This window comes from Rattus norvegicus, chromosome 2 (assembly GCF_021556685.1).
Source record: "Rattus norvegicus strain SHRSP/BbbUtx chromosome 2, alternate assembly SHRSP_T2T, whole genome shotgun sequence".
Lineage (NCBI taxonomy): Eukaryota > Metazoa > Chordata > Mammalia > Rodentia > Muridae > Rattus > Rattus norvegicus.
Genome location: NC_141535.1, coordinates 212,376,490 through 212,388,736, shown reverse-complemented (window position 1 = coordinate 212,388,736; position 12,247 = coordinate 212,376,490). Strand labels below are relative to the sequence as shown.

The window sequence follows — 12,247 nt, the reverse complement described above, 5'->3', positions numbered from 1 at the left end:
CGTAATCCAGTCTCCTCCTTGCTGCCTTCAGATCAACTCTCAGCTCCTTCTCCAGCACTAGGTCTATCTTCAGGATGCCATGGAAGTGACCTGCCATGATGCTAATGAACTAAACCTCTGACACTGCAAGCCTGCCCCCAGTTTATTGTTGTCCTTTAAAAGAGTGACCTTGGTCCTAGTGTCTCTACACAGCAATAAAACCCAAACTAAGAAGGGTTTCTGGTCTTGTTTGATAAGTAAACACCCAGATCAGCCCCAGCAAGGGGTTAACTACAGTTTGTATCTTAGTGTCACACAAAGGTCCATCTGTTAAAGGGATGCTCTCCATCTTGACACCAGTGAGGACCGTGGAACTGGTAAGGGAGAGGGCCTAGTGGGAGGTCTTTGGGCTAGTGAAAGGTCTGCCATTGGAGGGTATAGTGGGAACTCCAAGTCCCCCCTCGTTCTCTTCTGAGAAATGAGTGCATTATTCTGCCATGTATTCAGCTACTATGTGCTGCCTCCTTAAGGACTCAAAATGATAAGATCCATTCGTCACAGACTGGAATCTCTAAAACTGTGAACCAAAGGAAGCTCTTTCTCTGACAGATTAGGGACTGTGTTATGGTAATGCAGAACTGTCTGACACAAGGTCTAGTCACTGATGCATAGTTTTGTCCAGATTCAAGTCTATTCTGGCCCCACCCAGGACAAAGTGAACTGAAGACCAGACCCCAGAAGAGGCCAAGGTTGCTCTTGTAGCCCGCTGAGGACAGAGATGTTCTGGCCACAGGCTGTTAATTCTGTCGGCAGTATAGGAAGCATCAAGGCATCTCTGAGGCCCTAGACTTTTTATGGTGACCTCCTCAGGTCATGACACCTTTTACCTGCTTTGGAGGCCCATCCCAATGAGCTGGGGAAATTCAGAGTTACTCCCAAGGGAAACTCAAAATTAACTGTCAGAAACTATGAGACCTATTTTATTTTGATTCATTTTAAAGAATGCATCTGGCTTCTTTTCTTCTCCTTTCTTTCCTGTTCTGTGTATTTTCCCCCCCAAAGACAACGCCTCCTGTATCCTAGGCTAGCTGAAGATGATCATTAAAGTCCGGCACTCCTGCCCCACCTCCTAAGTGCTGGGATTACAGATGTTTATGTGAGCTAACCCCGGATTTGTGTATGGAAGGCAAGCACTCTCACCAACTCAGCAACAACCCTGTCCCCAGCTTAAAGATAAGCCGAGAGAGAGAGAGAGAGAGAGAGAGAGAGAGAGAGCAAGAGAGAGAGAGAGCAAGAGAGGAAGAGTGTGAAAGAGCATTAGAGAGAGCTGTAGAAAGGGAGAGAGGAAGAGAGAGAGCTCGCAAAAGAGAAAGGGAGAGAGAACAAGAGAGGAAGAGTGTGAAAGAGCATTAGAGAGAGCTGTAGAAAGGGAGAGAGAAAGAGAGAGAGAGCAAAAGAGAAAGGGAGAGAGAACAAGAGAGGAAGAGTGTGAAAGAGTATTAGAGAGACAGAGCTGTAGAAAGGGAGAAAGAAAGAGAGAGAAGAGAGAGAGCAAAAGAGAAAGGGAGAGAGAACAAGAGAGGAAGAGTGTGAAAGAGCATTAGAGAGAGCTATAGAAAGGGAGAGAGGATGAGAGAGAGAGAGCGAGAGCTAGAAAGAGCATTAAAGAGCAAGAGAGGGGGCTAGAGGGAGGGGAGAGAACAAGACTGAGAGAGAGAGAGGAGAGTGTACACTTTCTGAGATTTGAGAAAACAACCATGAAAACAAAATAATATAAACTCCACAATCAACAAATAACCTTAGAATATCTCCAATAACATCTTAGTGATTGACTTTCCTCATGGCACAGGTTCAGAAATTAAAATACAGGCAAAAAGAAACATACAATTGGGATGCTAGAACAGCATCTTTTCTAAAGGATTCTAATAAATGCTGCTAAATGTGGCCTCTAGGGACCCCCATAAGGATCTCCTAGAGGGGGGAAGGGAATAGCATTTGAAATGTAAAGACATAAAACATCCAATAAAAATATTTTTAAAAAACGAATCGCCTAAGGAATGAGGCAGCTTCCCACCAGCAGGGCTGGGGACTTGAACTTGCGTGTTTTAACAACCTCTGATGATTTCCCACATCCTGAAGTTTGACACCTCTGTGCTCCACCCTACCCTTCTAGCAAAAGGAGACATTCGTGGACTCTGGGAGTCTGGGTATGGCTGGAGAGCAGAAGGCTGGCTTAGCTGTCCAGCATTCCTGAAATGTTGAGATAATCAACTTTTCTATTTTGTTTTTCTATCTAGGAAGAGTACCTGGGGGTCAAATACAGACCTATAAGAAAAAATTTGAACTCGCTGGTTGAAATGTATGAAAGCTTTGCACAGTTTTTTTTTTTTCCCTCTCTACCTTTTCCTACTATTTTATACACAGGTTTGTCCAACCTGTGGTCCACAGGGGGCAGATTCCGAGATAACTGTGAAGGAATCTCAACATGCCTGTAGATGACAATGTCAGGTTACATGTCAAAAGGTTGGGCACCCCGGAAGTATCATACTTGTTGTCTAGATGAACAGTAGGACCAGAACAGAGCCAGTGTCTTACCTGTAACCATGAATGAGACTCACTAATCTGCAGATGGTGGAGAACATTCTTTTCACATTTGGAGTGGATATACACCCACTGTCAGAGGCTGGGGGTTGGGTGGGGAGGGAGGGGTTGTGAACCAAACTCCTTTCCCCTGCTGCTATTCTAGAAGAACTAGGAGTTTCCTCAAGGCTCCATCGAGCACACACCTTCCTTAATGTCAATTCTCCAATGGCCTGCCTGCTCCCAGGAGTTGCCAGGAATCCTAAGATGCAGACAGGGAACCCTTTCCTTACCACACGGAAGAGTTTGAAGAAGTCCACGTCGGCATACAGAGTGTCTTCTATCCACTGTAGGGTGACCTGGGAGAGGGGACACAGGGCACCGCGTACCGCCTGTGCCCCCCAACGCTGGCTGAAGATGATGAAGCGTTGCAACAGGGCCTCGCTGCAGGCAATGTCTTTCAGTTCCAAGTCTGGGACTCCATAAGCAAACTGCAGGGAAGAGAAAAGATGCTGGAGAACCCCTTGTAGGAAAACTTTACCAGCCTCTTAAACGAGGGTACCACATCCTGACCCACAGTCCTGATGAACAGACCACCTTCTACGGCAAAGGGGATTGAAAGGGCAGACAGTCTGCTAACTAGTTGGTTTAAAACACACAGATTAGCTGGACGGTGATGATGGCTCGTGCCTTTAATCCCAGTAGAGGCAGGCGGATCTGCGAATTAGAGGCCACCCAGGGTTTACAGAGGGAGTTCCAGGATGACAGGGCTACACAGAGAAAAAACAAAAAGAAACGAAACCCTAAACACACAGACTGATTTGAGTCATCCAGGTGGGTTTAATGTCGTGTAAGGGACTATGACGTTGAGAGGTGGCAGAGGAAAAACTGTGTGAGGCAGAAGTGCTGTGAGAAAGGCTTCACAGGCCACTACTCATCTTGGCAAGCGGGGACGGGGAGGGACCTCCATCCAAGGAGTGCGTTCAGTCTGTCAAGGTGGGTAAGATGAGAAAATGGGTTTTCCTTTAGACAGCCCGGTGAAGAGTGTGACTTAATGGAACCTCGACTTTGCATGACCTGGTGAATCATAAGGTAATAAACCTGTGCTGTCGTAAGCCTTCAAGTTCGTGGTCATCTTAATTGTTAAAAATTCAAACCCTACCTCAAAGCTCACTTTATCAGAAAGCTTTGTAAAGATTGAGAGATCTCCTTGGAAAAGGATGCTAAGGCGCCATCAGGGCTTCTCCCAGTGGCTGAAGTGGAGGAGTAGTGAAAACAAACACATATTATGGAGACATTGATCAACTTCTTCTCACTAGCATTACCACACAAAAATACAAGGAAGCCAGATCAGTTTGATTTTGATTTTGTTATTGTTTTCTGTTTGCTTGACTATTTGAGGCAGGGTCTCACTCTAGCCCAGGCTGACCTGGAACTTATTCTGTAGCTCAGGTAATTTTCCTATCTCAGTCTTCTGAGGTTACAGGAGCAAGCCACCATACCTGACACAATTAAGTTTAAATTTCAGCTACACAACAAATAACTTTCAGTATGTCTCAAATAAATTGCAACGGGAGAACAATTGTGCTGAAAATGTTTGTGATTCTCTGAAATTCAGAATCAAGTATATAGCACATATTTTAACCACAGCCATAGACCTAGCTAGCCCACATCCCACACCTCTTAGAAGCTCACAGAGAATGACTTGGAACACCATGACTATGTTGCTCTCCATGACTATTATGGAATGGAAGAGGTCTCAAGCCTGGTCAGGGCTTCTTAGCTGCCTGGAGTGTTCACCGTCATCCCAGAGTTCCAGACTGGGTACCATGGAACAGATTCACAAGACTAGGCCCTGAAGACACTGTGTAACTCTTATCACACAGACCTCCACACTGGAAGGCAGAGCAGTCTCTGTCAGCCTCACAGAAAGAAACATGGTTCTGTATCACACAGACACCACACTGGTTCCCCCATGAGGCACAGGCATGATCAGTCTAGGGTCTGTAATAGGGGTGTTCCCACAGATCATTCTGCCTTTGCCCACACCTCATTTCGTATCTCTGGGCAAAACCCCATCATCTCTCTAGCCAGAAGCTGAAACATTTTTCATAAGCTCACTTTGTCTGACCCTCTCGTACTCCAAAGGAAGGAGCTCGTGAAAGGGGACCAGGCAACAACACATGTACATAGGGATTAGCTAACGTCCTGGTTTTCTCTCTATTGCTGGGATGAAACTCCAGGACCAAAAGCAACTTGGGGAGGAAAAGGTTTATTTCATTCCATAGTTTACAGTCCATCATGAGGGGAAGTCAGGACAGGAACTCAAGGCAGGAGGTTGGAGGTGGGAACTGAAGCAGAGGCCATGGAGGGGAGCTGCTCACTGACTTGTTCTCCATGGCTTGCTCAGCTAACTTTCTTATACACCCAGGACCGCCTGGCAATCCCAAGGACTGTCTTAAGTAAGGTCACTGTCACTGTGATGTAACACCATGACCAAAGCCACTTGGGGGAGGAAAGGATTTAGTAGCCTTAAGACTCCTCATCACTGAAGAAAATCAATGCAAAAACTCAAACAGCAGGAACCTGGAAGCAGGAGCTGATGGCTGATGCAGAGGTCGTGGAGGGGTGTTTCTTTCTTTCTTTTTTTCTTTTCTTCTTTTTTTTTTTTTATTAACTTGAGTATTTCTTATTTACATTTCAAATGTTATTCCCTTTTCCCTTTTCCGGTTTCCATGCCAACATCCCCCTAGCCCCTCCCCCTCCCCTTCGTTATGGGTGTTCCCCTCCCCATCCTCCCCCCATTACCGCCCTCCCCCCAACAATCACATTCACTGGGGGTTCAGTCTTAGCAGGACCAAGGGCTTCCCCTTCCACTGGTGCTCTTACTAGGATATTCATTGCTACCTATGAGGTCAGAGTCCAGGGTCAGTCCATGTATAGTCTTTAGGTAGTGGCTTAGTCCCTGGAAGCTCTGGTTGCTTGACATTGTTGTACTTTTGGGGTCTCGAGCCCCTTCAAGCTCTTCCAGTTCTTTCTCTGATTCCTTCAACGGGGGTCCTATTCTCAGTTCAGTGGTTTGCTGCTGGCATTCGCCTCTGTGTTTGCTGTATTCTGGGTGTGTCTCTCAGGAGAGATCTACATCAGGCTCCTGTCGGTCTGCACTTCTTTGCTTCATCCATCTTGTCTAATTGGGTGGCTGTATATGTATGGGCCACATGTGGGGCAGGCTCTGAATGGGTGTTCCTTCTGTCTCTGTTTTAATCTTTGCCTCTCTATTCCCTGCCTCTCTATTCTATTCTTGTTCTGGAGGGGTGTTTCTTACTGCTTGTTCATCATGGCTTGCTCAGCCTGCTTTCTTATAAATCCCAGGACCACCAGCCCAGGGAGGGCACCACTCACAATGGGCTGAGAATCCTCCCACATCAACCACTAATTAAGAAAATGCCCTACAGGCTCACCTACAACCGGATCTTATGGAGGCATTTTCTTTTTTTTTTTTTTTTCTTTTTTGGTTCTTTTTTTCGGAGCTGGGGACCGAACCCAGGGCCTTGCGCTTCCTAGGTAAGCGCTCTACCACTGAGCTAAATCCCCAGCCCTGGAGGCATTTTCTTAATTGAGTTTCCCTTTTCTCAGAGAACTCTTGCTTGTGCTAAATTGACAAACAACTCCAAAAAAAAAAAAAAAAAAAAAAACCAAAAAACCCAAAAAACAAAAAACAAAACAAAACAAAAAAAAAAAAAAAACCAACAAAAAACAAAACAAAACAAAAAGCAAAAAAAATCCTAATTGACAAAACCTCACTTATCCAATCAAATACTCTTTCAGTGTTATTCACTGAACTATTGATCAGGGATCGAGGACTGGGGAATCTAGAGATGACTAACACAGGCTTCCTATCCTTTGAAGAGCTCTCTAAGTAGCTGCATATATGAGCAGTTAGACGGTATAAGTGTAAGATCAAATAAATCAAAGCTAGACTATGAAAGGAGAAGGATCAGAAAGGTCAGTCAGGGCTGAGATAACTCAGTGGCAGAACACCCCTCCTTCCTATGCGTGACACTCTGGGTGTCACACCTACCACAGAAGAGACATTGAGAGAAACAGAGTTGGTGGGGGGGGGTGGGAAGAGAGAGCAAGAGAATAGCTAGTCAAAGTTCCTAGACTTTACCAGACATGGTGGTACAGGGCAGGCCTGTAATCCCAGCACTCAGAAGGTAGAGGCAGGAACATCAGAAGCTCAAGGCCGTCCTCAGCTAAGAGTGTACTTGAGGCCAGCCTGGGCTACATGACAGCCTGTCTCAAAAATAATGGTGACAAAGTACTTGGTGCTTATTAAGTGTGTCTGGGACCATTCTAAGTGGTTCACATATATTAATTTTTCAGTCTCTTCTTATTACCACCATGTATGGTAGGCATTTTCGTGGTGAGGAAACAGGCATAGAGTGGAGCATTCGAGTGATTCATGGTGATTTACAGTGTGTGGGCCTCGCAGAGACTCCTAGAGACTCGCCAATGCTCACTAACTCTGGTGAGTAAGGAAAAGGGAGGATTGGCCCAAGAAAGGAAGCTTATGAGCGTTATTGAGGATGCAACATCTAGATTGGGGCCTGAAGCATCCTCAGGAGTTTTCAGGGCTGGAGAGATGGGAATGCGACAGAACTGTATTCCTCTCTTCATTTAATGATTTCCTAGAAGCAATGCGGTATTGAGATGCCCCACCCCTCCCAGAGCTGTGCTCATGTGCCAGGAAGAAAGGACCGGAAGAGACTCTACTGATGGTGATGAACAGAGAGTTCCGTCTTGGTAAAGATGATTAATCACAGCTTCCACTCGGGACACTGAAAAGACAGATGGACACTGTGGCTGCAAGTTCTAGTGGCCATGTTGGATAAAGGTCACAGAGCCCAGATGGGGTGGAAGTCAAGATGAGGGGGGAGGGGTGGGTGACCAGCTGAGAAGCAAGGTGGCCTGGGCAATACAAAGGGAGCCAGGTGGGTGGTGAGTGGCCTCTCAGGAGTGACAGGGAAGCTGTGGAACTTGCTGATCTGAGAGCCCTGGCTACTCTGGTCAGGAGCTGGTGGCACAACCTGGTGACCCTGGTCCCCTCTCCCCATAAAGAGCCTCAGTCCTGGTGCCAAGAGGGCAGCAGCCACTTGAACTCCAGAGGTCATGGCTGTACAAGCTTGAAGGAAACTTCCCTAAATTCCAACCCTTATCTCTGCCTCCCTTTTATTACCAACTGGAAATCTTCACCGGCATTGCCAGGACTGGAGTTTTATGAGCTGAAGTAAAAGCAAACGGGAAAACAGAGCAGTCAGTACTGATGAGAACTCCCTGGGATGACGATGGAAGGCGGGCTGTGCTGGGCAGCCAGCCCAGGGCTCGGCCTCACCAGGAACTGACTCTTCTTCGCTCGTCTGTTTCCAGAGACAACCATAGAGCCTGGATGATCAGAAAGCAGGCATGGGCTCCTTCACCGTGGTGTGGGGAACCAGCATAAAAACCCCTTCATCAACTCAAGAAGAATGACCAAAATGCAGATGCTTCACTCCTTCTTTAAAAGGGGAACAAGAATACCCTTGGGAGGGGATAGGGAGGCAAAGTGTAGAACAGAGACTGAAGGAACACCCATTCAGAGCCTGCCCCACATGTGGCCCATACATATACAGCCACCAAACTAGATAAGATGGATGGAGCAAAGAAGTGCAGGCTAACAGGAGCCGGATGTAGATCTCTCCTGAGAGACACAGCCAGAATACAGAAAATACAGAGGCGGATGCCAGCAGCAAACCACTGAACTGAGAATAGGACCCCCGTTGAAGGAATCAGAGAAAGAACTGGAAGAGCTTGAAGGGGCTTGAGACCCCATATGTACAACAATGCCAAACAACCAGAGCTTCCAGGGACTAAGCCACTACCCAAAGACTATACATGGACTGACCCTGGGCTCCAACCTCATAGTTAACAATGAATATCCTAGTAAGAGCACCAGTGGAAGGGGAAGCCCTTGGTCCTGCTAAGACTGAACCTCCAGTGAACGTGATTGTTGGGGGGAGGGCGGTAATGGGGGGAGGATGGGGAGGGGAACTCCCATAGAGAATGGGAGGGGGAGAGGTTAGGGGGATGTTGGCATGGAAACCGGAAAAGGGAATAACATTTGAAATATAAATAAGAAATACCCAATTTAATAAAGATGAAAAAATGATATTCCATATATCAACTAAAAATAAAAAAACAACAACAACAAAAAGCAAAACAAAACAAAAAGATCCTTCATCACCACCAGGTGGGGAGGGTCTCCCCCTTCATGAGTGCAGGTGCCCAAGGAGGCATATGTTGAAGCCCCCAGAAGCAGGAGTTACAGGAGGTTGTAAGCTAACTGACAGGATGCTGGAAACCACACTTGGGCCATGTCTTAGTGATTTGTTCTATGTAGCCACTCTATATGCTGGAGAGACAGATGACTAAGGCTACTGTTATAAAGAAAGCATTTAACTGGGGCACTGTTTAAAGTCTCAAAGGTTAGCCATGTATTATCATGATGGGAAAGATGATGGGTACTCATTGGCGGGAGCAGTAGCCGAGAGCCACAGCCGAGAGCCACGTTCTGGTCTGCAGGCAGGAAGAGAGAGCCTGGGCCTGGCATGGGCTTTTGAAACCTCAAAATCCACCCACAGTGACACATTTCCTCCAATAGGGCCATACCTAAACCTTGTAATCCTTTCAAGCTGGTGACTAAGCATTCGAATACTTTAGGCCATGAAGGCCATTCTCATTCAAACCACCACACAGAGCAAGCAGTGTGTGCTTTTAACTACTAAGCCATCTTTCCAGCCCCTAATGCACAGAAACACACACACATACACACACTCACTCACACATACACACATGCACACATACACACATACACATGCATACATACACACACATGCACACATACAGACATGCACATACACATGCACACATAAACATGCACATACACATGCACATATACACACATGCACACACATGCATACATACACATACACATGCACACATACACACATGCACATACACATGCACACATACACACATGCACATACACATGCACACATACACACATGCACATACACATGCACACATACACACATGCACACACACATGCATACACACACACACACACACACACACACACAGAGTTCTTGGCTGGAGCTCTTTTCTTAAGTGCTTACAAGCTGACTTTCTCCTTAGTAAGGGAACTCTTGTCCTTATATAATAACTTTTGCCCTCCTTGACTCCCAACAGCCAGGAGACACAAGTAAGTCTCTGTTTACATCAATCAACCCTCTGGTGGGATGTCAGTATCCTGAGTCATGGGCTTTGCCTGTCTGGCACTCCAGGACTTAGAGCTGTCCCTCCAGATTTGATTAGTAAATAAATGGTGAGATCCCCTACTCTCCAGGATAGGTTCAGCCTCATGACTGTTCTGCTTCCTTTAAGTTTCAAAAGCCTGGGGAGTCTTATGGGCACCAGTGCTGCTTCAGAGTCCTGTGAGGGATGCTCGTTGACTCCGTAACCCCCCAGGTATGTTCATGAATATGGAGCACGAGTCATGAATTCTGAACATGGAAGCAAAAGAAAAAGGAAGCCAAATAACCTTTATCTTTCTTAGGCTCAGTGCTTCTCCCTCTGCAACGGGCCTTACCTACCTGTTCCATACGAACTTGGGAGTTGACCAGAAGATAGGCAACTGAGTCAGACAGGCCAATGTTTTTCTTGAGAAATAGTGTCAGTGTCTCTTCATCTTTCAGGATGTCTCGGATTGGTAATCCTCTTCCTGCATGTGAATGAAAGAACAGAAGATTGGAGGGAGATGGGTCTAGCAGCTAGAATGAACCAGAAGTGTTTCTACTTGGCTCTCAGAAGAAGACTTCCCTGGGAACTCTGGGAGGTTGAGGCTGTTGCCAGTATCTGCCACCCACACAGTCCTACAGGCATACAATGGGAAGGCACAGAAGATGGGAAAAGTTAACCTAGGGTGGGTTGGTATGCAGAATACTTTTTAGGGTTGAACTGAGACAGTGGCTTTCAAGAGAGTGAAGGGAAGGAACTACGACAGGGGAATTTTGTCTCTTGAGGGATATTTAGTAATATCTAGAGACATCTTTGGGCAGTGTTAGTGGAGAGAGACCAGTGGCATTGCTAAACATTCATAGTAGACAAACAATGCAGTATACAGATGACTCCCCCAAAGAGTCATCTCCCCGACAAATGTCAGTGGTTCTATGGCTGGGAAACCCTGCTCTACCTATATACCCTACCAGAAAATTTAGGTTTTGATAACTTCCTACAAAACAGGAGGACAAAAACATCAGTTAAAAGTGACTAAAATCAGTGGCTTTTCTATGTCCAGATAACTAACATGCTGGGACAGAAGTCAGAAAATTGAAGAAGATACTAGAAAACGGAAGGATCTCTTATGATTCTGGACTGTGGAGTTCATGGGGTGAAAATCGCTGTAACACCCAAAGTAGTCTGTAAGTTCAATATCATTCCCATAAAAATTCCAATTACATTCTTCACATAATTAGAAAAAAAACCACAATAATTCTGAGTTTCCTATGTAAGCAAAAGGACCTCGAATAGCCAAGGTGTTATTGTGGGTGAAGAATTCAGGCAATACATTAGAGCCATAGCAACAAAGCCAGAATAGCACTGGCACAAAATCAGATGGTAGCCAATGGGATGAGAACCGGAATCACACCCCCACAGTACAGCCACTGAGAACCTGAAATCACACCCACTCGCTATAGCCACTGAGACTCAGAATCACACCCATATGCTATAGACACTGAGAACCCAGAATTATACCCACACGGTACAGCCCCCTATTCTTGGGCAAAAAATGGCAAACACACATACATTGGAGGAAAAAACAGATTCTTCAGCAAATGGTACAAGAAAAACAGGACTGGGCTGGAGAGATGGCTCAGTGGTTAAGAGCACTGATTGCTCTTCAAGAGGTCCTCAGTTCAATTCCCAGCAACCACACGGTGGCTCACAACCATCTGTAATGGGCTCAATGCCCTCTCCTGGTGTGTCTGAAGACAGTGACAGTGTATTTACATATATAAAATAAGTAAATCTTTTTTTACACTCCCCCCAAAATAAATAAATCTTAAAAAGAAAAGATAAAAGAAAAACCAGACAGAATAAAGAAACTGGATCCCTATTTCTTACTCTGTACAAAAGTCAATTTTAAATGAGACAAAGACCTTAGTAAAGGTTTGAATCTCTGAAATTGCTTAGACCACTTCAAGATATAGGAACCAGTAAGGGCTTTCTAAAAGGGACCCTAATCATTCAAGAAATAATTCCAAAAATTGATAGATGGGGTTTCATGAAGTTACAAATCTTCTACATAACTGAAGGAAATGGTTAACAGTGCAAAGGGGCAGCCTATGGATGGGTGGACAGACAGATGGACGGACAGATGGACAGATGGATGGTGGGAGAAAAATCTTTGCCTGCTATATATCTGACAAAGTATTAATATCTGGACTATGTAAAGAATTCAAATAAGTAAACACCGACCCCAAATAATCTAATCAATAAGTGGGCAAATAAAATCCATAACAAGACGAAGTACAGGCGATCAATAGCTGTGTGCAGAAGCACTCATCACCTTGGTTGGCAAGATGGCCGC

General features: G+C 45.6%; 1 protein-coding gene across 1 annotated transcript in view; it reads right to left on the bottom strand.

Moving 5' to 3' along the window:
- Abca4 (ATP binding cassette subfamily A member 4) overlaps positions 1-12,247 on the bottom strand; it is a 137,356-nt gene that overhangs the window by 109,329 nt on the left and 15,780 nt on the right. The window contains 2 exon segments of the mRNA NM_001446892.1: positions 2,853-3,050; positions 10,251-10,378. Of these exon segments, the coding sequence (NP_001433821.1) occupies positions 2,853-3,050; positions 10,251-10,378 (326 nt within the window).